This window comes from Sorex araneus, chromosome 3 (assembly GCF_027595985.1).
Source record: "Sorex araneus isolate mSorAra2 chromosome 3, mSorAra2.pri, whole genome shotgun sequence".
Lineage (NCBI taxonomy): Eukaryota > Metazoa > Chordata > Mammalia > Eulipotyphla > Soricidae > Sorex > Sorex araneus.
In genome coordinates, this window is record NC_073304.1 from 171,036,680 (window position 1) to 171,060,859 (window position 24,180).

Genomic DNA, 24,180 nt, shown 5'->3' on the forward strand with positions numbered 1-24,180 from the left:
GTTCTCCCAGGCAGACCTTGATCGGTCTGTCCTGGTCCAGCTCCCGGTAACCTTGAGGGTTTGTTACAGCCCCGCCACCCCAGCGACAGAGCCAAATAAACAGACACTTCGTTTTTTAAAAAAAGAATGCTTTAATAAAACTAGTCCGTGTGAAACTCCCCAGGACGAGCATTTGCCGCGAGATGCCGGTCCGGAGGGGCGATGCGGCCAGGAGTCCGTGGTATCCGGGGGCGGGGGGCGGGAGGGTCAGAGCGCCGCTGGCGTCCACGCCGCGGCGGCGGAAGTGGCCCCGGGGGCCGGGCCTCTCCCCGCGTGCTCCCTCCTCGCCGGCGCTCGTCTCCAGAGGCAGGGGTCGCCCGATCGCGGCAGCTTCCGGCCGCCCCGCGCGGGCCTGAGGACGAGGATACGGACAGGCGGGCGGACGCGGTAGGCCGGGGATCAGGCAGCGGAGGGGCCGCGGGCGCCAGCCGTCAGCTTCCCCGCGGCCAGGAGCGCCAAGGCTGCGGCGCCCCGGGGCCTGAGGCGGGCGGGCGGGCGGGCAGGCGGAGTCACGAGCGCGAGGCGGCCTGAGGCAGCCCCCGGAGCTCGGCGGCCCCGGCGATCACCTCACGGGTCGGGGCCGAGCGCCCCCGGCACCGGGGCGGTGCAGGGAAGGGAAAGGCCGCGCCGCCCCGGTGCCTCAGCTCTTTCGTGAGGGCTTAGGTGGCCCTTAAAAGGGCCTTTGTGGTGGCACCGGGAGGACCGGGCGTCCGGCGGCGCCGCGGCTCAGTACTCCTGCGAGGCCTGAGAGGCCTTCTTGCCGCCGGCGGGCGCCTTCGGCCCCACGGTGGCGCTCGTCTTCTTGGGCAGCAGCACGGCCTGGATGTTGGGCAGGACGCCCCCCTGAGCGATCGTCACGCCGCCCAGCAGCTTGTTGAGCTCCTCGTCGTTGCGGATGGCCAGCTGCAGGTGGCGGGGGATGATGCGCGTCTTCTTGTTGTCGCGGGCCGCGTTGCCCGCCAGCTCCAGGATCTCGGCCGTGAGGTACTCGAGCACCGCGGCCAGGTAGACCGGCGCGCCGGCGCCCACCCGCTCGGCGTAGTGGCCCTTCCGCAGCAGCCGGTGCACCCGGCCGACCGGGAACTGGAGGCCGGCGCGCGACGAGCGCGACTTGGCCTTGGCGCGGGCCTTGCCGCCGGTCTTGCCGCGGCCCGACATGCTGCGCGAGGTAGCGGAGGAGGAGAGAAGAGCTCGGAACGGCCCGGAGGGAAGCACGCCGCCGCAGTCCAACTGTCGCCGTGCGTGCCCCAGAAGCCGCCCTTATAAGCCCCGTGCGCTCACCCCTCGCGCCCTCCTGATTGGTCCTTTACTCTGCAGCGCGCCTCTGGTTGGTTGCTCTCAGCTCTTCCGTGCGGCGCCCGAGCGGCGAGAGCGCGCCTTCTGATTGGTTGGATTTGAAAACCTTCGGCCCGGGGAAATAGGCGAGGAGGAGAGAGGGCCCGCAGTCTGTCCGCCGCTCGCTGGCGTGGCCAATCCAGGTGGAGCGCGCGGAATTTAAACTCCACAGCCCGGACCACGGCCGGAAAACAAAGCGGGTGGCTTCGGAAGCCACCTGAGAAACCTGTCTGGAATTCCGTGCGAACCTAGCGATTTTGAAGAATCGAGGTGGGGGGTGGGGGCTGGGGAGATGGCTCAGTAGGAGATTTAGCCTGCACGTGTGAGGCCCCGGGTGCAATTCCAGGCACCACCACAGGATTTTTAAAAAGGGTTAGCACCGTCGTTTCCTCAGCCTCCGCTTCCAGGTCGGCGCCCTCCCTACCCCTTGTCCCCACACTGCAAAGGTTTTAAAAAAAATTTATTTGTTGGAGGGGGGGCCCACACCCAGCTGTGCTCAAGGGATCACACCTCTCGGGTCTTGAGTATTATATGCGATGCCAAGGATTGAAGTGTGTTCAAGGCAAGCGTCTTAAACCCATTCTTAACTCTCTGGCTCCAGGTTAACAATTTAATGTTCCCTTGCCTTCTACAAAGCGTCAGGATTCCAATAATTAGTCTACATATCTTACCTGATTAGTTCTTTCTGGAAGGGGCCTGGCACAGGGAAGCAGAGGATGGGGAGAGATGTGTCGTCTTGCAGGACGTACCTGCCCCAATCCTCGAAACCTGCCCGAAAATCCCCTTAGGAAGTACAGAACAAGAAAAAGATAACACTTTATTGTTACCACTAGGAGCACCGGGCCCCTGTCTGCGCTTAGTAATCAGAATACTTCATTTATAGTTCAATATCAAGACACCTTCCAGTGTCTCTTCCTGTCCCCAACCAGGGTTTTATCCCCTGGCCTGATATGGGGATAGTGTTGTGGAGAACAGCTTGAAAGTCACGGCATTCCACCTGCACGAGCTGGAGTGGGTGAGTGACAAGAGAAAGAAGGCCACAGGCAGAGGCCAATGTCCAGCCAGTCAGTCATCACAGGGGAGGGAAATGCTCAGGGCAAAATCTGATGGAGATTGAAGGGTGAACATGGCCTGGCCAGGAGGTAGTCTTGGTCCAGAAAGAGGCTGGCCTGAGTCGGGCACCCTGGAGACTGAAAGGACAGTCAACAATCAGGCGCCTCACACATCATAGAAGAGGCGGACAAGCTGATACCGGATGGAGAAGGTGAGGGCACTGCCCAGGATCTGCGCGGAGAAATGTACTCGTGTTAGAAGCAGGAACAGTGCAAGACAGTGAGGAGCAAACACCTGTTCCCGTCCGCACCTGTACCAGCAGCAGGAACACCGTGAGGTTTCTCTCATGCATGGGCCCCAAGACTTTAAGCAGCAAGTTGATGAGAGTCAAGTTGTTGCACTCTGTATAGGCCCCGTCCTCGTTCTCACTGTGCCGTACAGTCACTAGCCGTAGGCTCTCTGCTACCTGGAGGGGCCAGAGATGGGCAAGTGGGTTCAACTCACATTTCTGCTTCAAGAGCTGAAAGCTGCTCAATGCTTCCAGCTCCCACTGGCTGTTATATTGGCAGGCCTCCCTTCCCCATTCCTCAAGCTCAGGGTTGCAGCTTGAACCCTTATCTCCTTGGAATCCTGTTACCTTTAGTATAAAGGTGCCCAAGGAAGAAAGGCTCTTGGTCTTGAACTTGGAATAGCTCATCTCCAGTTTCCCTGTGTCAGTGTTGAGTCTGCAGAGGGAAGAGAGCTTGATGTGGCAGAGCCCTATTCCAAGAACTCTCCTCGAGGTGGTTCATGTATGGGAAGAGCAGTGAATGGCTTCAACCTGGGAGCTATTTCTCACCCTGCTGCTCACTACTGCATGCTCACAGTTCAGTGGGAGGGTACATGCCTCGTTTATGTGAAATCCTGGGTTCAATCCCTGACACCGCAAAAAAAAAATAAAATGAAACTGGCGGTTTGGGGGAAATTGGAGATACAAACTGAGATCACAGGTCCAGAGATATATTAAAGTGTTGGAGCATAGATGTAGAATGCAGGAGACTCAGGTTCAATCCCAGCAATCCCTTGAGCACCACCAGGAGCAACTCCCCGAGGACTGAGCATTGCCAGGTGTGGTCCTCTCCCTCCCCCCGCCAAAAAAAAGAAAACACCTCAAGCACATCTTTTATACACGCAAGGCCCAGGATTTAGTCCCTGAACACTACAAAGAATGACCCCCTCATACTGCTTGGTACCCCACAACAAAACTAGCCAAAAATCTCAACATATAATAACATAGGCCCAGAGTGATAGACAAGGGCACTTGCCTTGCAAGCAGCTAACCCAAGATTTGATGCCTGAGCATCATCAGGAGTGATCCCTGAGCACAGAGCTAGGAGTAGAGCCTGAGCATCACTGGGTGTGGCCCCAAACCAAACAGAAAGCCAATTACAACAACAAAAACTGGGGGGAGGAAAAGATGCTGAGGAAAAAAAATTATAAAAAGTGAGTATGCTCTTCAAGGCACTGCAAACACAGATTCCTGAGCCCAGACACGCTGTGATCTCCTAGTTGCATGCAGAGCCCTGCCCTGTGCACACTCGGAAGTCAGAATGTTCCTTCCAAGCCCCACAGTGGCTACCTGGGCATTCGGTGGCGAGGACAGGGAATGATGTGCAGGAGCTGAGGCAGTGAGTAGAGGAAGTTGAACACCTGGGGCATGAAGAAGAGCAGCATGGTCTTGCTGAAGTGTCCCAGGATACCCACCACGGCGAAGGTCATGCCCGCAAAGTAACAGAAGGTATCACCCACAAACACCCGGGATGGGTACCTGTGTGGGAGAGAGGGTCTGACTGGTGGCTACAGCCCTCAAAAATCCTTTCTCCACGGCACATCCCCAGGACACGAGGCTAGCCCCGACCCTGTGCAGACTTCAGCTCTCCCAACAATGCTCAGAGTCCTGAGTCTAATTCAGAATCCTCATTCACAAATATTCCTGTAGGCAGAGCAATTTTAGAAAACTACCACCTGGAAACCCAGAAAACTGGGTGCCCATTTAGCTTCTCTATTAGGAGACAGGTCAGCATCAGGATCAGAACTGCTATCTCTTGCCCCCACTATCCACAGTTCTCCTTACCAGTTATGGTAGAGCAGTCCCAAGGTGGTGAAAAAGAAGGGTATCATGAAGTAGAGGGAAAAGACATGATCATCCCGATAGTCACCTTGGGAAGCAAGGGAGAAGGGGGAAATCAATGCAGAAGTGGACAGCCACTGTCTCCGTACCCGGCTCCTAGTCTTGTCCTGTTCTGCTCCTGTCACTGTACTGTCACTCACATCCAGGAACTCACTAACATGGTCAGGGAGAGGGTGAAAGGGTCAGAGCATGTGCTCTGCACGCTAGAGCCCTGAGTTCAATCCCCAGTATCACACAGTCCCCAGAGCACTGAGTGAGCCCGAGCTCTGAGCACCACTGGTGTGGCCTAAAAACCCAACCAAACAACCCCCCAACACTTTGAAATCCGGGGGGGAGGGGGTCTCCATTTCACCTCTTCCACGAAGCTTTCCTAAACTAGTTTATGTCTTAAGCTCCATACAGATCAGTCAGAATACCCGCTTTACTTCCTTACTGTGACCTTGACCTTCAGTTTCCTCTTCTGTAGATGGGGTGGTGACAGGATGTGGGCGTGTTAAGAGACCCATTAACTCTAATGAGCACCTGGGGCTAATGACCAAGACACACCTGGGGACAGAGCTGTGCTGATGCGCTTGCTTCTTAGAACAAGGAAACTGAGGGGCTGGGCACCGCCAGGAGTAATTCCTGAGTGCAGAGCCAGGAGTAACCCTTGTGCATTGCCGGGTGTGACCCAAAAAGAAAAAAAAAAACCTGAAACCCTGCACAGGACGGGGAACCCCGGGATGCTTCAGTAAGAGGGGAATAGGAGAACTAGTTTGAGAAGTTAATTCTCGGGAAGGTGAAATGAGGCAGAGGTGTAGTGTTTGGGCCATACCCCATAGTGGTGTTCCGGGGACCATGGATAAAACTCAGGGATAAAATTCAAGACTTCCCAGATGCAAAGCACATGACCAGCCTTTAAGAATCTCAACGAGGCCAAATTTTGCCCTGGACTCGGAACTGACAACAGGAGTATGCCCTGATTGTGTTTCTTGATTGTTTTCATCTAAGGACTGGGGAGGTAGCTCAGTGGTAAAGTCTTGCCCGTGTGAAGTTCTGGGTTCATTCCCTGCACCATCAGAGGGGGGGAAAAAAAAGATCTGAAGGGCTGGAGAGATAGTTCAACTGGGAAGGCACTTGCATTTGATTCCTGGCATCGCTCAGAATTCCCTGAGCACCACCAGGAGACCCCTGAACACAGCAGGGTGTGGCTCCAAAATAAAAGACCTGAGGAGGGATTGGAGTTTTAGCAGAGAAGCGGCAATCACTCCTGTTAGCCAGAAGGGGGAGAGTTTGGATTTTCCTGGGAGGCCAAGTGTGGGGTAGGGCTGGGGAGGTACTTGGTCAAAGCTCAGAGGAGTTGATGGAGGGCTGGTGTTTCTTTTTCTTGATGGGTCATGGAGTGAGCCTGTCTTAAGCTGCAGCCCTGCAAAACTCTCAGGTCAATAGAAGACTGTGGGACCCCTGTTAGTGCCAATGAAGGTCAAGCTCTACAGGACAGGGATGAGCCGGGGAGATGGCTCAAAGGATAGGAGTACAGACACGTGGGAGTCCTGGGTTCCAACCCTGGCACCTGAGGGTCCCTGAGTACCGCCTGGGTCACGCCCATAGCACCAAGTAAGGAATGACCAAAACATAATAATTTAAAAAAAAAACACAAAAACCAGGGGTCCACAGAAATAGTACAAGAGGTACTTGCTTTGTATGCAGCTGCAGCAGCAACAAGCCTGGTTCAAGTTCCCAAGCACCATCAGGTATGAGCCAAACCCCCTGGACCCCGGCCCCCCAAAAAGACAGGGTTGCTATTTTTGTTTCCTACATCTAATAGCTCCAAGGTCTATGCAATGAACTTATCACCTAAGTTCATTCACCTTATCATCTACAATCATGCAAATATTGCTTTTATTCTGAATGCCCCCAAAAGTTGGGAATCCAGCAATTCCACTCACACTTCTCTCTCTCCTACCCTGAAATTCCTCCTACCTTCCAGCTCCACCAAGTTGAAGGCAATGATGGATGCAGAAATGACTAGGGACTGGCCAGCCTCCAGGCCATTGACCCCCGCCAGGATGTTGATGGCGTTGGTACAGAACACTGCCAGCAGCCCCATGTACACATAGTACAGGATCCCTGCAGGGAGAGAGAAGACAAGTAGTGTCCGGCAGGAGAGCGAGGATTTACAGACATCTTAAAGGGGGTGAGAAGAGAGTCTCCGAGAGAGAGAGGGAACTGTCCACAGAAATGAGGTGAGAGGACACTGGAAGGAAGCTGGGACACTTTGAGAAAAAGGTGGGGCGCCAGAAAGAAAGCTATAATGAATGGGTTAGGGCAAGGGTGCCAGGAATTAGGGGCCACAGAGCAGCTGGGGCGAAGCTACTCACCCAAGTCCAAATGCAGGCCAAGAAGCCACCGGAAGGGCTTAGGTACCACTATGGTGGTGTTGCCGAAGTTGGTGAAATAGACCATGAGCAGCGGGAGGGAGGCAGCGGTGGGCAGCAGTAGTTTGTGGCGCCAACGCAGGTTCAGTACATCATCGGCGAAGCCCAGGAAAATCATGCAGCAGATGGCAAGGAGGGCACCTATCAGGGCCACAAACTGGGGGAGGCTCGCGCAGTCACGGCTGCAGCCTGCTCCAAGGAGACCTCTCCAGTCCTTCCCTTCGTTCCTCAGTCTGGCGCCCCCAACTTTCTTAGGTCCCCAGCTTCCCGCTTCCAGGCACCATCACCAGCAGCCCTTCTGCCCCCCGCCCCCAAACCACTTACTTCGTGGTGGGGGAAGTCTTTGCACTGCTCCTCCATAAAGCAGTTCAGGAAAGGGAAAGGGATGAAGCAGAAGAGGATGATAAGGAAAACCGCACCGCTGATCACTCCCTGGGCCTCTGGGCTGTGGCCCAGCAGCAAGGGGGGCGGAGAGGGAAGAGGAGAGGGGGCGTGGTCACTCACTGGGGCTAGCCGGACTGTCACCGAATGCGGGGGGGGGGGGGGGGGGCGCGGACCGCTGCTAAAGTCTCCCTTACGCCCCAGAGACCCACCCTGCCCTCCCCCATCGCTGGCCAGTTCTGTCCCTCCCCTCCCATGGGGGTCCCGGCACTCGGCTGGGTTAGCGCGCAGAGAGCCCACGCGCAGCCACGCACCCCAGTCCCTGCGCCCCCCTTCCTCAGCCCCGGGGCCCGTGCGCCGCTGCTCACATTCGCTGCTGGTCGTATTTGTTGAGGTCCTTGCCAGAGAGGCCCGCGTTCATGAAGTGGCCGTGGAAGGCGGGGATGAGGGTGAGCGTGGCCGCAAACCCCAGCAGCGAGCCGATCAAATTCACCAGCAGCGGCAGCGGCATTTCCGGAAGGACCCACATGGTCAGCGGCGGCGCCCGCTTTGCTGCCTTCTAGTAACAGGCCAGCCGGGCAGACGCCCTGAAGCCCCGGCAAGGAGTGGCCGCCTCCCGCACCAGTGTGAGCAAAATCCAGCCCTCCCTTAGGGCGCTTCCACTAGTCTCCACCAAAGCAACCTTGGCCCGCCCCGCAGTACTTGCCCAACTCTGCTTCCGCCCGGTTCTCGTCCGTGGAGCAGAATACCCGCTGAAGGTAGAGGCGGCCATTTTTGATAAGGGCAAAAGAGAGGCGCTGGGGGGCTTTGTTTCACCAGTCCGTCATCCCGGAAGCATTGAAGCAACAATCACGGAACGACAAACGAGGACGGATACGTCTGTGGTTTCTCCATTGACTTACACAGCGACCCGCGGAAAAACTTGGTCTTGCCCGGTTCCAAGATGAACGCCTCCGAGTACCACGTGGCGGGGACGCGAACGCCTCCTTGTTCCACGTCAGTTTTATCTCTTGCGGCCTCCGTAGGTCACGTTTAAAGGGTCAGTACCGCCGGGTTTGCTCCCCTGCGGTGCTTCTGGAGCCCAGAAGATGGTTACTGGGAGCCGAGGGAGGAAGCGAGAGGGACGAGGCTGTGCAGCAGAGCTGTCTCCTGGTAGAGACCCGTTTTTCACAGTCGGAAGTAAATGCAGCTCATTCTAATGTCTTTGGAAGACCCTGTGCATCCTAGAGCGGAGACCTTCGAGAAACCCGCCCACGCCATGTTTTTCATGTCCTTGATCCTAGTCCTTTTCCTTCATCCCACCCACTTTCTGCCCTGGCAGTAGCAATTAGTTGCCGGGCAACCGGCCCAGCGGGACCCTTCATCCCTGAAGGGGCTGGAAGTGCCCTCGGGTCTTGAATTTAACCCGGTCCTTGACTTCCTTAGATCATGGCACAGCTTTGAGCCCACGAGGCGGGGAGACTGCGGGTGAAGGAATAAAGCTAAGGAAGCGGGAGACTCGGTCCCGGTGCCGGGCGACCTGTGCATCTGAGGCTTTTTCTCCAGGTTACACTTAACTCCGTACATGTTACCATCATGCCTTATGTTTGGCACCTGTGTCTGTGCAAATAAGTGTCTACGCTATTCATTCTAATTCTCTTAGCTTTTTGTGTGTGTGTGTGTGGGAAAGGTCCACCCACACCTTGCTCTGTGCTCAGGGAACACGCCTAGCCGGGTCAGGGGTCAAACACGGTCTGCTTGTGCCTTCTTTAGTTCTAAGATGGTGGCAAATGATTTCTAATCCTCAGAGAGGAAGTCGCCACGGAGAACTGAGGAAATGTCCACTCTTTCGAAGAGGGCATGGTCCTGACGCCAGGGTGGGGTCAAAGACTCAAAACAGGTATGAAATGACCTTTCTTAAAGGTGATCCTAATCAACAACAAAAATATGCATCAAAGATACTCTGTGGTCCCCATCATTTACTTGATACTATTGACCAAGTCTTCAGTATTTATTATCCCTCTGGTGTTGATTTCCTAGATGTGTGTATATGTGTGCATGCCTACCTATTAGACTAGAAATCCCCTTGGGGCAAGTGTTTTCCCTTACAAAGGCTGTCCCCAGGGGTCTATCCACACATGGGCATCATTACCTGGACTGAGTCTGGGCCTGACCGAGGTTATAGGAGCAATTGGAGTGAAAGCAGCTGGTCGTGAGCAGGGGAAGGGCGGGGGTCTGAGCACAGTCTCCTCGGTAATGGAAGGGCCTTCCAGAGAGGGGAAGAGAGAGGCTGGAGCAGGTGGTGAGGAGGATTCTGCGGGGTCCCAGAGGGGGCTGGGTTCAGTTAGCTTGTTGATCAGAAGCTGGCTGAGACTCCCAGGGGACTAAGGGCCAGCCTGTCTATCCCTGTCTGATTCGGAAGGAAACCAGGGCTCATCTTCCTTTCCAGCCTCGCTTTGGGACCTCTTGTGTCTTCTTCGGAGACCATTAGGCTCCCCCTTCCCTCTGCCCCTCCACCACACATCCTGGAAGAGGGTGGGGGAACTTGTTCAAAGAGAAGATACTGGAGGGCTGGAAGGATAATACAGTGGGGAGGGTGCTTGCATTGCATGAGCCAACATAGTTTCTTTTTTTTTTTTTTTTTTAAATTTATTTATTTTTAATTAGAGAATCACCGTGAGGGTACAGTTACAGATTTATACACTTTTGTGCTTATACTTCCCTCATACAAAGTTTGGGAACCCATCCCTTCACCAGTGCCCATTCTCCACCACCCGTAAACCCAGTGTCCCTCCCACCCTCCCCAATCCCATCTCCCCCCCACCCCACCCTGCCACTGTGGCAAGGCATTCCCTTCTGTTTTCTCTCTCTAATTAGCTGTTGTGGTTTGCAATAAAGGTGTTGAGTGGCCGCTGTGCTCAGTCTCTAGCCCTCATTCAGCCCCCAACTCCCTTCCCCCACATGGCCTTCGACTACAATGTAGTTGGTGATCGCTTCTCTGAGTTGACCTTTCCCCGGAACGTGAGGCCAGCCTCGAAGCCATGGAGTCAACCTCCTGGTACTTATTTCTACAGTTCTTGGGTGTTAGTCTCCCACTCTGTTATTCTATATACCATAGATGAGTGCAATCTTTCTATGTCTGTCTCTCTCTTTCTGACTCATTTCACTCAGCATGAAACTTTTCATGCCCATCCACTTGACTACAAAATTCTTGACCTCCTTTTTTCTAACAGCTGCATAGTATTCCATTGTATAGATGTACCAAAGTTTCCTCAACCAGTCATCCGTTCTGGGGCATTCGGGTTTTTTCCAGATTCGAGCCAACATAGTTTCGATCTTCGGCATCCCATATAGTGCCCTGAGTACTGCCAGGAGTAACCCCAAGCATAGCCGGGTGTAACCCCCCCCAAAAAAAGCAAAGACACAAGGAATTCATCCTCTATTCCATACATGTTACCATCACAACGTGTGGATGCTTGTCATGTCCACGGTGAGCTGCAACAAACCCCATGATTTCCCATTCCCAGGTCAGAGAGATAGTACAGGAAGGCATTGCCTTGCGTGTGACTGCTTTAGCTGAACCTAGTTCGATCCCTACATGTCCCAACCCCTGCCACTGAAAAAAAATATCTCCCACTACTTTGAGGTGACATGATTTTCCAAAGGACAGAAGAAATAATTGAAATTCTTAGTATTAGACATGTGTATTAGAATATTTCTTAAAATTACGAATGAGGGGCTGGAGAGTTGGTGCGGTGGCTAGGTACTTACATTACATGCTGCCAACCAAGGTTTGATTCCTGCTACCATATATGGTACCATTATATGGTACCTGAGGCCCACCGGGAGTTATCTCAGAGTGCAGAGCCAGGAGTAAGCCCTAAGCACAGCCAGGACCCCAAAACAAAATAAATAATAAAATTAAAAATGAATTTACTAAACCCCCTAGTCGGTGTGGGAAGCCCTTTCAATTGTGTGGGGACGCAGCATGATAGAAATGCACTTGTTTGGGGCTGGAGCGATAACACAGCAGGCAGGGTGTTTGCCTTACATGCAGCTGACACAGGTTCGATTCTCAGCATCCCATATGGTCTCCTGAGCACTGCCAGGAGTAATTTCTGAGTGCATGAGCCAGGAGTGACTCCTGTGCATCACCAGTTGTGACCCAAAAAGCTAAAAAAAAAAAAAAAGGTCAAGAAAGAAAATTAAATGCACTTGTTTTTTCCAAGAAGTTTATGTCAGTATTTTTCTTTTTTCAGTTCTGCAGATCCAACCCGGGGCCTCAGTCACGCAAGATCAGTGCTCCACCACTCAGCTGCATCCTTGGTCTGCTTCAGCATATTTAAACCAGCTTGGTTGACTACGAGGGAAGAGATGAGTAAAACAAGGTCCCGTTTTTCTTTGGGGGAAGTGGAGAGTGCTTGGGCCACACCCAGCAGTGCTCAGGAAATCACTGTGGGAGGTGCTCAGGGAACCATGTGGTGCCAGGGATTGAACCCGGGGCTCTGGCATGCAAAGCATGTGCTCTAGCTTTTTGAGCCATTTCTCTGGCCCAAGGTCCCCACGCTTTAGCAGCTTTTTTTGAGGGGTCACACCCAGTGATGCTCAGGGGTTACTCCTGCTATGCACTCAGGAATTACTCCTGGTGGTGCTTGGGGGAACATACGGGATGTCAAGGATTGAACCTGGGTTGGTCATATACAAGGCAAACGCCCTACCTACTATACTATTGTTCTGGCCTCTTTAGCAGCTTTCTAATAAGTGAGAAAAGCAGACATGTAGGAACCCAGTGGTAGTATAGTGGGAAGGGCACCTGCCTTGCATGGAGCCCACCTGGGTTCCATCCCTGCACTACATATGAGCCCAACCAGTAGTAATCCCTGAGCACAAAGCCCTGAGTGTGGCTTAAACAACGAAAGAAATGAAGACATGTAAACAACCAGACAGACAGTGGAGTAGAATGAAGTCCACATCACAAATACCAAATATTAAGTGACGGTGCAATTGGGAGGGCTAATTAGGAAAATTCTAGTCACTCTGGACTGTGGACTGGTGGCAGCCAAGAGTGTTCAGAGAAGGAATTGAGGGGGTCAACTGAGGAGCTCAAAGCACTGAGAATCCAGAGGGTGGGAGGGGGGCCGTAGAGGGTGTCAGAAGGGCTTGGAGAATGGTTTCCTGCCCAAAGCTGTTCTTCACAGTGAAACTTTACCCCTGGGCAATTTCCTGCCTGGCTTGCTCCCGCTAGCTGCTTTTTGCATCCTTGGATTCTCCCTTTATCTTTCCCTGCCTTTCCCTCCCCTGGAAATTGGAAATACAGGTTTTAGGGCTCTCCCACCTTCCTGGAGTCCAGCCTGGGCAGGCCCTAGCAAGGTAACCTCCCCCGCTCCCCAATCATTCCTCACAGCACAGTCTAGGGACACCCCAAGCGCTCGCCCACCTCCTCTGGCTCAGAAACCTTGCGGCTGACCTGCCGGGTTTGCTAGCTCTGCAAGCCCACTCTTCAGAAGGCATTGTTTACCACCACGTGTTCATTACTCAGACAACCCACTGGATTTGGGGGAGCGCTGGTTAACACCTTCCCTGTCTGCCTTGCCAATCCAGGCAAGGCGCAGAGGCCCCATGCCACCTGCTTTTGAGGAAGGAAAGCACCGGCAAGCCCCATCCCACAAAGATTGAATCTGTTTCCTTTAAGCAACCTAAGCCAAAGTACCTCATTTTGTTTTGGTGGTGGTGGGGGCGGGGGGGGGGGGAGTGCTTATCGAGACAGCACAGGTTTTGATGGCCGGGTCTAATGGCTGAATCTATTGATAGTCCATGCCTGCTGTTGCCCGCTCCCTCATTACCACCCCCTCTACACGTGCTCCCTAGGCAGGAGCTGTTACTAGGGAAATAAATTATTTTTAAAAACAGAAGCAGCCCCAGGCTTGGGAAATCTCTCCGGAACAAATCCACACGAGCAAGGACGTTAATAGAGTGTTCCTGAGTTCTGGTTCCCGGGGACGGGCGCGGCGCGGCGGCGTCAGGATTCCATGTTCTGCTCCAACCTTTCTTTCGCAGGTACCCGGCTGCTCTCTCTCCTGTCAGTCAGGGGCTGGAGCCCTGCCAAGGTCGGCGGTCGGTCGGAAGGGATCGTCGACCCCCGCTTACCCGGGACCTAGTTTCCACCGGGAAGGGGGAACGGAGAAGCTGCTGTGACTCTTGGGAGAAGAGGACGATGCTCTGCATGGGGGTCACCTCCTTAATCCCCACGCGGCTCGGCGGGTGAGTGAGGAGGCGCTAGCCTAGTCTTCGCCCACGGCCCAGGCGAGGGGGGAGTACCCTGAATCCTGGATGGGGCGGGCTGCTCGCAGATCCCGCCTATTTTCAACCCTGGAGTCTCCTCCCCTCCGGTCCTTCTCGGGCTCTGGAGCGCGCGGCTCGCCAGGCCACGCCCAGCGCGGGTGCGGCCCCTTTAAGGGCGGGTGGGGGCGGGGCGCCGGCCGTGTTGTCAGTGTCAGTTCTGCGCACGCAGCCCTCCCGGAGCCGGTGCCGGCCCGCGGGCCCCCGAGTCCCTGCAGAACCCGACCCGGGACCGCGCCGTGGGAGGAGTCGGGCGCCGGCCGGCGAGCCCGCGGGTCTGCCCGCGGGAGTGACCGAGGAGGGACCGCGGAGAGAGAGGAGTCCCGGCGACGCGGTCTCCCCGGACCCTGTGTCCTCGATCCGTGGCACCCACTAGTCCCAGGCACCCAGCGCGGAGAGCTCCGGAGCCCGCGCGCCCAGCCCCGGGGGAGCCCGCCCCCGCCCCGCGGCCCGCCCGGGCCATGCTCCCCCGGGGCAGCGGCTGAGCCGGAGCCCGGACCGCGGCCGGAGCCCGCGCGGAGCATGGATCCCGCCTGGGGACAGCGGGACGTGGGCTGGGCCGCGCTGCTGGTCCTCTTCGCCGCCTCGCTGCTCACCGTGTTCGGCTGGCTGCTGCAGTATGCCCGGGGCGTGTGGCTGGCGCGCGCCCGCGGGGGCCGGGGCCCCGGACCCGCCCCGGCCGCTGAGCCCGCGGGCCCGCTCCGGGAGCTGGGCGTGTGGCGCTCGCTGCTGCGGCTGCGGATGTGTCGAGCGGGCGCCCCCGCCGAGTCCGGAGTCCGGGGCCTCCTGGCGTCGCTCTTCGCCTTCAAGTCCTTCCGGGAGAACTGGCAGCGGGCTTGGGTGCGAGCGCTGAACGAGCAGGCCTGCAGGGACGGGGTAAGTTGGCCCCGAGCGCCCGGGTGGGCTCCTGACTCTGTGGGAGTGCCGTATCAGGAAGACCCGGTGGGGTTGGGGGGGTGAGGGTCAACTCCAGAACCCCGTGGTTTCTCTTTCCCTCCAGGATCAGAGAAAAGGGTGCAGGTGAGGTTGAGAGTTGCAGATAGGTCCCCGAGCCTGAGTTCTTTTCTGCTAGAGCCCCTGGTTTCCAACCCCCTGAACGAATTGCTGTTCTCATAGCAACCCTAATCCCCGTGCCTGCAGGCACTTCCGCCTGCCTGGGTGCTGGTTGTGCTGAGGGGGCGGAGTAGAAAGCAACCAGGTGCACCTGTAGCAGGGATTTGCCTAGCTCCCAGGCCCCACATCCCTCGTGTGGCCAGCCCCAGGCAGCCCCCTGTCCCCTGGTGCCTTTAGGACTCTTGCCCTACAAGACATTGCCATCTCCACAACGCATGTGTTGGGGGAGGTATCGAGTGGAAAGCACAGTGACCATCTCTGGCCTTACCAATACTTAGAGCTGAGAGCTGTCCACTGAGGGTCAGTCACATCAGACCAGCCCACTTCCTCCCATTGCGCCAGGGGCATCTGACCTCCCAGGAAGTGGGACAGGAAGCGTAGTCACAAGACTGAGGTGGGTGGGAGGCAGAGAGGCCTCCTTATGGGTTGCCCTCTCGTCCTGCCCAGTTATCTCTCCTTGCCCTCAGAGTCCATCTCCCCTTTCTCAAGGAGCCGCCACTTCCGGCCTTGTTGCACGCCCAGGTGCCTGGACCAGAAATGGCCACACACCTCATTGTTCCCTTTTGCCCTGCTGGCAAGCAGAAAGCCAGATGGCATCTGTTCGTCTACACCTCAAACCTCCACCCAGTTTTCCCTGCACCTTGTCCCTAGGTCAGGAATGATTCGGCTGGAAGCTGACTCAGTTGGACATTGGCCTACCTTCCTTGCTTGGGGGAAGGGTGAGGAGTTGGGGTTCCATCTCTCTGGGCCTAGGCTTCATAAGAGATACCTCTCGAAGCAGGGAAAGTGGCTGCCCCCGGTTTGCCAGGCAAATGAGCACTCTGGATTTGTTTCTCCCCCTCTGGAGACCCAAGGAAGGGCTGCCAGCCCTGCTTGTACCCTTCTCCTTTCTGCTCTCCGGATGGGTCTGCAGGAGATGCTTCCACTGCTTCGGGAGAAATTGGAAGCCCTGGCACGCTCTAAGCTAAGCGGCTTTTTGCTTCCTAATTTCACCCTGCTGTCTGCCTTGAGGAATTAGCCAGGCTTCTGGACCCTTAAGCCCTCTGAGCTCGTGTTTATTCCCAGTTCCCCCAGGAAAGTTCCCCACGGCCATGCAGAACTAGTCTGCACTCCTAAAAGATGGCTGAGTTCTGCTCTGGAGAACAGAACACATCCTCTTCCTCAGGATAAAAGCTTCGCCATGTTTCTCCAGTTCTCATCTTGAACAGGTGGCCCTAAAGCCTCCCCCCTGCCACCTCCATGTCCCTCTCAGCCCAGCGCTTAAAACAGGTGGCAACTAGCACCTTCATTTTCACTCCACATTCCGTTCTTTGGCAATCAAGTGGGGCTGAGGGAGAGGAAGGAGGCTCCTGGTACCCCAGCTGAAGCTAACCGGCTGTCAGAGTGACTCTAGCTTCCCAGCCTATCGGTGCCTTTGGCCTCTGCGGGTCCCAGAGGGGCTGGGTTCAGGGGAAACTCCTCCTGTCCCAAAGGCCTGAGCCAAGGAGGGGCCAGCAGCCAGCCTGCAGCTGAGCCCTGCAGTGTCAGACCCAGCCAGCCACTAAGTTGGCCAGCCCCAAGACCTGATCCTGTGCCCATATTATTCCCGCAGAGCTCCATCCAAATTGCCTTTGATGAGGTGCCCCAACTCGCACCCAGAACCAGCATCAGTCACGTGACCTGCGTAGACCAATCAGAGCACACCATGGTAAATGACTCTGAGTACTACCAGCTTTGGGGCCCTGGGGACTGGGGTGGAGGCTGGCAGAAAGGGTTCTTTAAAGTCCCAAGGATTCTTATTTTGTCTGCGGGGAGTTCTTTTGGGGAGAGGGTCACATTTGGCACTGCCCAAGGGCTATTCCTAGCTCCCTGCTCAGGCTGGATGCAGGGGGCTCCCATGTGCAAAGCCAGTGCTCAGCCCTTGGAGCATCTCCCTAGCCACTCCCAACGGTTCTTCCCCTGGAGTCTGTGAATGCCTGGGAGACCCCAGGTTGGCGTCAGAAAGTCTGAGACTCCCACTCAGGTTATATGCAAAGTGAGGTGTGCGTGTGTGCATGCTTATGTGTATCATGTGCGTGCGTGCATATGCATGCATCGCTGCATTCTTCTGGAGAGAGTCTTTGCTCTGATTCTTTTATGAATTATGACCCCAGGCAGGCCTGAGGTGGGCAGGGGGTCTGTTGAGCGGCGGGCGGCCCCTCCTCCATGCCCACCCTTCAGGCCTTCCTGTCCTGCCCGTCCCAGGTGCTGCATTGCCAGCTCTCTGCCGAGGAGGTGCGGTTCCCAGTCTCTGTGACCCAGCAGTCCCCCGCTGCTGTCTCCATGGAGACCTACCACGTCACTCTGACACTGCCACCAACACAGGTGGAGGGGGGTGTGGGGAACGGAGCTGGTGCTAGTGGCGGGGGGCGAGGGGGATTAGTTCAATCGCCTCGACCTTTTTCCCTTTGGGTTCCCTCTGGGCTGGAATCTGGGTAGAGAAGGTCCTAGGGGCTCTCCCACCCATTCCCTTCGTCCCTGTCCCCAGTTGGAAGTTAACCTGGAGGAGGTCCCTGGTGAGGGGCTGCTGGTGTCCTGGGCCTTCACCGACCGCCCCGAGCTCAGCCTGACGGTGCTTCCCACGCTGCAGGCCAGGGAGGTAAGGGAGTGGGGCCGGGCTGGGGAGGGAGGCAGAGCAGGGGGGCCAAAGCTGAGAACCCCACCTCTGTGCTCTTCTCCTGCAGAGGGGTGAGGAACAAGTGGAGATCACCACCATCGAGGAGCTGATCAAGGACGCCATTGTCAGCACCCAGCCGGCCATGCTGGTCAATCTGCGGGCGTGCTCGGCTCCCGGAGGCCTGGTGAGGAGCCCTCGGGGCCTGGGCCCTGGGGACGGGGCCTGCGGTGCCTATTCCTGCTGACCTCCCTGCTTCCTAGGTGCCCAGTGAGAAGACCGCCCTGGTGCCCCATGCCCAGCCAGCCAGCCCCAAACCCACCCGGTTGTTCCTACGGCAGCTTCGAGCCTCTCACCTGGGAGGGGAGCTGGAAGGTGAGGACCAGGCACTGCCAGGGCCAGAGTTACAGGTGTCCCCCCGCACCCCTCCCCCGGTCAAGGCAAGCCGCCTCTCTTTTCTGCCCCTCCAGGCACCGGGGAAGTGTGCTGTGTGGCTGAGCTGGATCACCCCATGCAGCAGAAGTGGACCAAGCCCAGCAAGGCTGGTTCAGAGGTGGAGTGGATGGAGGACCTAGCCCTGTAAGGAGTGATGCCCCAACTCTGCTCGCCTAGGGAAACCAAGGGTTCCCCCCATCCCCCACTTGGCAGCATAGCCTTGGTCTGAATCAGCTGTTTTCTTTTTTTTTTTTTTTTCCTTTTTGGGTCATACCTGGTGATGCACAGGGGTTACTCCTGGCTTTGCACTCAGGAATTACTCCTGGCGGTGTTCAGGGAATACTGGGAATCGAACCCAGGTCGGCCATGTGCAAGGCAAACGCCCTCCCTGCTGTGCTATCGATCCGGCCCCTGAATCAGCTGTTTTCAGTCTACCCTGTGGGATCCCCAAGGTGCGTCCAGCACAGCCCCAGGTGCTGGCGTTCTCTATGTGACCCCGCTAGGCTGCATGCCCACCCTGCATTGTGGGCGGGCTGGAGGCAGACAGATGCAGGGAATGAGGACAGATGAGGGTTCACGGCGCTGCTGTCGGGGCGGTGCCGGGGGTTGCGGGGGGCGGGGGGAGCAGCTCCCAAAGGGAGGCTCCGAGGGTGCATGGAAAGCAGCCATCAGCACAACAGGGTTTTCAGCAGTGTCGCAGCCTGAGCCAGGGAAGGGTGGTTTGACACCGATCACTGGGGAAGGCAGCATGGGGCAGGCCCAGGGAAGGGCTTGCATGCCCAGCGGGGGCATTGGGGGTGCCCTATCCCAGTTCTGCCCCCATTCTCATGGGAAGAGAGTATTCAAACCACATTCTTTCCACCTGGGGACCAGTAGCTGGAGCACTGATGTTGAGGGCAGAGATGGGGTCAGGGCTGGAGCTCAGCGGCAGAGCACCTCCTTCGTATTGAGGCATTGGGATCCATCCCAGCATCCCTGCTCCCCCCAGAGGAGAGGGCAGCAAGTCTGAGTGGGAGCAGTTAACATGAGCATCCTGTCTGCCTGGGGTAGGATGGGGGTTTGTGGTACCAGGGATAGAACCGAGGACCTTGTTCATGCCCTGTGTGTTCTGTCACTGAGCACCAGGCCTGGCTCCTGCCGTCTTATTTATGCCCCTATCTCTGCCTCTGGCCTGTCTTCCACGCAGCGGGAGATGCAGTTGGCTAATCTCCCTCTGCCCCAACTTCCTCTTGGCCACAGGGATCTGGGCCCCCAGAGCCGGGAGCTGACCCTGAAGGTACTGAGGAGTGGCGTTTCTGGCGACGGTGAGTGTGGGCCGGGCAGGGGCACCTCCGGACGGGCTGCGGGCCAGGCCTGGGTACCGGCCAGCTCACAGCACCTCCTCTCTCTGCAGCCGAGCTCCTGGGCCAGGCCACACTGCCTGTGGGCTCCCCTTCCCGACCACTGTCCCGAAGACAAGTGTGCCCGCTCACCCCCGGGCCCCGGAAAGTCCTCGGCCCAGCAGCCACAGTGGCCGTGGAGGTGAGGGGACCCTCCTGTGGGGGCGGGGGACAGGGGAGGGGCAGCCCCCAGGCCTGGCTCTACACTCTCTCCTGCCCTCTGCAGCTTCTCTATGAGGAGGGCTCTCCCAGAAACCTGGGCACTCCCACCCCCTCCACGCCACGCCCCAGCATCACCCCAACCAAGAAGATCGAGTTGGACAGGACCATCATGCCTGACGGCACCATAGTCACCACAGTCACCACTGTCCAGTCCCGGCCCCGGGTGGATGGCAAAATAGGTAAAAAGGAGGAACTGCCAAGTCCAGCTAGGGGGGCGGTGAGCAGAGCCAGAGCAGGACAAGGAGGAGCAAGGCGAGCCCCAACCCCACCTGCCTTCACCCCTCTCCTGTTTTTTGCTTCCCGTGTCCTTCCCCAACTTCTTCACGCCCATTGGCTCTCTCCCTTGTCATCTGCCTCCCTCCACTTCCCTCAGTTCTCCACTCCCTCCTGGAGGGAGGCTGCATGCTCCCTCTCCTCTCACCCCTGCAGCCCTCTCCACACCTCCCTCTCTCATCTGAGGTCCCCTCCTTTCCCTGCACCCTGACTGCTTTGTCCTGCCTCCCACTCCTGTTCTGTACCCCATGGCATCCCCCAGCATACCCCAGGGTCGCGCTCTGCCCCACCCTCTCTGGCTGCCCTGAGGGGTGCTTGCTTGCAAGGGGCACTTGCCATGCTTCCCAATCACCCGTGACTCATCAGCCCTCAGCCACCCGTCCTCTGAGTCATGCCAGTACTGGGGGGAGGGGGGCACGCTCCAGCGCCTCCCGCCTCACTGACCCTCCCCCACCCACCAGACTCCCCCTCCCGCTCCCCGTCCAAGGTGGAGGTGACCGAGAAGACCACCACCGTGCTGAGTGACCACAGCGGGCCTGGCGGCGCCTCCCCCAGCAGCAGCCGTGAGTGGGGCCTGGGAAGGGCAGGGTGGGCTGGCACCAGGGCCCCCCCAAATCTAGAGTTGCCCTGGGGGGCGCTCAGGGTGGAAAAAATAGAGTCAAGCTCTGCCCACGGACTCCCAGCAGGAGACAGCCACCTCTCCAATGGCCTGGACCCTGTGGCCGAGACCGCCATCCGCCAGTTGACTGAGCCTAGTGGGCGGGCAGCCAAGAAGACGCCCACCAAGCGCAGCACGCTCATCATCTCGGGCGTTTCCAAGGTAACCGGCCGGGCTCCGGGGAGAGGAGCCAGTGCCGGGGAGAGCCCCGCGGGTCACTCCTGCCCACTGCCGCTTGTCCCTCCTGCCAGGTGCCCATTGCACAGGACGAGTTGGCACTATCCCTGGGCTATGCGGCCTCCCTGGACGCCTCCCTGCAGGAAGACGTGGGGAACAGCGGCGGCCCCTCATCCCCTCCCTCGGACCCAGCAGCCATGTCCCCAGGCCCCCCCGATGCCCTGTCCAGTCCCACAAGTGTCCAGGAAGCAGATGAGACCACGCGCTCAGACATTTCAGAGAGGCCCTCTGTGGATGACGTGGAGTCGGAGACGGGCTCGACCGGTGCCCTGGAGACCCGCAGCCTCAAGGATCACAAAGGTGGGGCGGGCTCGGCCTCCTTCTTCTCGGGCTCTGACAGGCGCAGGAGCCTCTTTCTTTCCAGGGACCCCCAAGACCCCGGCCTGTGCATCCAGGCTGGAGCAGGAGGGGAGGTTGACACTCTGTCCTGGCTAGTGGCCGAGGGAAAACCGGTGCATTCCCTTGCCTCCACTTCCTGTCCACCGGGTCTCGGTACACACCTCTGGGCCCGTGTGTGTCTCCCTTGCCTCCCCTTCCATACTCTCTCTAAGAAGTCCATCCCGAGCCCTCCAGGTGTGGCCTGTGGGCTGTGATGCAGCCAGTAGGGAGGAAGGCATCCTCAGGACAAGGGACCCGCCCCAAGCATCTGCCTCCTGCTGGTGCGGGTCTCCAACCATTGCATTTAACGAGGAGTCAGGCCGCCCTGCAGTCCTGTGGATAATGAGGTTCCTGAGCTCCCAGCCTGCTGTGGCGGTGCCCGCCCTGCCTCATTAGGCCGCTCCCCAATTCACCTCTTTGAAGTCTGTCAGATGCTCGCTTCCTGCTCACCTCCTGGGACCTGGCAGACTAGCTGGAGTCGGCCCACAGTCCCTTTGTGATGGTCCAGGCTCTTAGGGCCTTTCTCTGCTCAGGACTTTGATTTCTGAGGTGGAGAGCCCATGGTCAGTCTGACCCCTGAGGACAGTAGCCAGGATCCCAGGAGTGCCACCACCTTGGCCCTGAAGGCCAGGGGTTTCCTCCTCTGTTCTGAGGAGGCCTGATCTCTGTTCCACATCCCGCCCCCCCCCCCCCCCGCTTCCATCCCGTCTTCACTGCCTGCAGTCCCAGTTCCATGAGGGGAGGTTTCTCGCTCTTCACCTCAGCCTCCCGTCTTCCCTCCACAGTGAGCTTCCTGCGTAGTGGCACAAAGCTCATCTTTCGCCGGAGGCCTCGCCAGAAGGAGGCTGGGCTGAGCCAGTCCCACGACGACCTCTCCAACACCACGGCAACACCCAGTGTCCGCAAGAAGGCTGGCAGTTTCTCCCGCCGCCTCATCAAGCGTTTTTCCTTCAAAACCAAACCCAAGGCCAATGGCAACCCCAGCCCCCAGCTCTGAGGTCCCATCTCACCTCCTGAGCTGGAGAGGGCCAGACCCTTCCACCCATTCGACTGTTCCCTTCCATTCCCCTTCCTGGACTCTCACCTGCCTACCCACGGCCAGGGATGCCCTCTGGGCTCCAGGAAGCTCTGTCCACGTCAGCCTTGGGGCCAGTTGGGAGGGAATCTGCGGCAGGCAAGAGGCGCCCCGTTATTGATGACCTTGAAGAGGGAGTGGGTGGCTGGGTGCACAGAGGGCTTGGCCCTGGCCAAGGTGGGCATTCCTCAGAACCGTTGGCCTGCCCCCAACACCGGCCCCTCCCAGGAACCCCGGAACGTTATGCTCAGCCGTTCCTTCCTCCCTTATTTATTCTCTTTTGTATTTATATGTGTGGTCCAGGACCCTCGGTGACCAGAGGAAAGAGGGCATCTCTCCCGGGGGGGCCTTTCCTGTCCCAGGAGGGTACAACGTCCCTCAGGTCCCCACTCCAGCCAGCACCAATGTCTGCCTCCGAGGGCACTGGCCACACAGAGCAAGCGGGGCCGGTGCCTGGGTTGGGGGGGCAGGTACTCCCCACCTCCCTGCCTCCCCTCTGCTCCTCGTCCCTCCCTCCCCCTTTCTTACCGTTTTTTGTACTTCGATGCCTTCTCCGTGTGAGCAGCGGGGAAAGGAAGGAGGGCACGAGGAGCTGCTGGTGGGCGGCCTCCCCCGGAGACGTCCGAGAGGCCTTATGGAGCGAGCGATGATGGAGCGGGGCAGGGCCGCACCTCTGTCGGTTGGGAAATGATGACGTCCATTGCTGTGTGATGGCTTGGAACTTAATTTATTAAAGTCAAATTGGAGTTTATAACCTGGGTAACTGCCTGTTCTTGAAAGGGTGAAGAGGGGCCGGAGTGACAGTACAGCGTGTAGGACGTTTGCCTTGCATGTGGCCGACCCGGGTTCAATTCCTGGCATCCCCCTGGTCCCCAGCATAGTCCCCCATGCACTGCCAGGAATAATTCCTGTGCGCAGAGCCAGGAGTAACTCCTCAGCATCGCTGGCTGTGACCCCCCCCCCAATAAAAAAGAAAGGGCTAAGATTGGGGCCCCCTTAGGGAAGTGTGTTGATCACAACCATACGGGGTCTGCTAAGAGGCAAGACCACATGGGGAAAGCAAGGGAGAAGGAGGAATTGTGAATGTGTGCCTAATTGTGCGCCCGCACCCCCATCCAAAAAAAAAGTTAACCAGAAAAAAAGAAAAATTGAATCGAGGCATCTTTCCCCCTTTCGTGATCAGGCTGCAGCTTCCAAAATATATTTAAATCCAGGGTCTGGCCTGCCTGGACTGGAGTCCCATATCTACTAATTACCAACATGATCTTGGGCAAGTTCTCTTAACCCTCAACTGCCTGTTTTCTCATCTGTAAATGGGAGCTGGGATAAGAGTAACTGCCAAGTTACCCTGCTGAGCGCGTGCTAGCTGTAGACTGGGAGGGGAAGTCCTCTTCAGGGTTTCTTCACAGGAAACAGTTGGAGCAAGTTACCAGTAGGAGCAAATTCTCTGCTCCTGGTTCCTGTTCTCTGGGACCTTCCAGGGACTTGGGCCAGGTGAGCTGCTGAGGAAGCCGGAGCGCTGGACCGGGACCAGGGAACTGCAGCGAGCCAGAAACACACCCACTTGACCTTGAGTAGCCCACTTTTTTTTCTGAGCTTCAATATCCTAAAGTGAAGGGGGGTTGTTAATCCAGGTCCTAGATCACCAGTCAGAACTGGTGTGAGTGTAGGTCCACAGGGGGGGAAAGGTTGAAAACCACTGACCTACCACCTTGGTTACAACTTCCAGTTTGTGGACCAGTATGTAAGACTGGCCCGTCTGCAGGTAGAACACTGCCCTAAATAATCATTCAAGGTCACTTTCAGCTTTGCCAAGGTGAATCAGCCCCATCTCACAGGTTTTCAGGGCTGGAGTGATAGCACAGCGGGTAGGGCGTTTGCCTTGCACGCGGCCGACCTGGGTTCGAATCCCAGCATCCCATATGGTCCCCTGAGCACCGCCAGGGGTAATTCCTGAGTGCAGAGCCAGGAGTAACCCCTGTGTAGAGCCAGGTGTGACCCAAAAAGAAAAAAAAAAAATCACAGGTTTTCAGATCATGTGCCTTGGGGTAAGGAGCACGAAGTT

At 57.3% G+C, this 24,180-nt stretch overlaps 3 protein-coding genes across 4 annotated transcripts; 1 reads left to right on the forward strand and 2 right to left on the reverse strand.

The window, feature by feature from the left end:
• Positions 1–112: 112 nt before the first annotated feature.
• On the reverse strand, positions 113–2,032 carry LOC101551732 (histone H2AX). Its single transcript, XM_055129780.1, has one exon. It carries the CDS (start codon positions 1,195–1,197, stop codon positions 766–768), a length of 432 nt encoding a protein of 143 aa, XP_054985755.1. The 5' UTR covers positions 1,198–2,032; the 3' UTR covers positions 113–765.
• On the forward strand, positions 123–22,869 carry C2CD2L (C2CD2 like). 2 transcript variants are annotated; one of them, XM_004604748.2, is made up of 18 exons: positions 123–426; positions 9,183–9,274; positions 11,634–11,762; positions 13,432–13,635; positions 13,886–14,589; positions 16,418–16,513; positions 17,050–17,169; positions 17,333–17,443; positions 17,529–17,645; positions 17,722–17,833; positions 17,929–18,037; positions 19,133–19,197; positions 19,287–19,414; positions 19,499–19,673; positions 20,229–20,330; positions 20,451–20,587; positions 20,677–20,962; positions 21,826–22,869. In XM_004604748.2, exons 5-18 carry the CDS (start codon positions 14,236–14,238, stop codon positions 22,035–22,037), a joined length of 2,124 nt encoding a protein of 707 aa, XP_004604805.1. In that variant the 5' UTR covers positions 123–426; positions 9,183–9,274; positions 11,634–11,762; positions 13,432–13,635; positions 13,886–14,235; the 3' UTR covers positions 22,038–22,869. The 2 variants fall into 2 exon arrangements, with proteins under 2 accessions (XP_004604805.1, XP_012787414.1); XM_012931960.2 differs by lacking the exons at positions 123–426; positions 9,183–9,274; positions 11,634–11,762; positions 13,432–13,635 and having other exon boundaries at positions 13,834–14,589; positions 20,454–20,587.
• On the reverse strand, positions 2,178–8,801 carry DPAGT1 (dolichyl-phosphate N-acetylglucosaminephosphotransferase 1). Its single transcript, XM_004604747.3, has 9 exons — positions 7,764–8,801; positions 7,339–7,459; positions 6,958–7,171; positions 6,560–6,706; positions 4,541–4,625; positions 4,046–4,234; positions 3,065–3,152; positions 2,738–2,893; positions 2,178–2,658 (listed from the first exon to the last, which is right to left on the reverse strand). Exons 1-9 carry the CDS (start codon positions 7,922–7,924, stop codon positions 2,593–2,595), a joined length of 1,227 nt encoding a protein of 408 aa, XP_004604804.1. The 5' UTR covers positions 7,925–8,801; the 3' UTR covers positions 2,178–2,592.
• Positions 22,870–24,180: the final 1,311 nt, after the last annotated feature.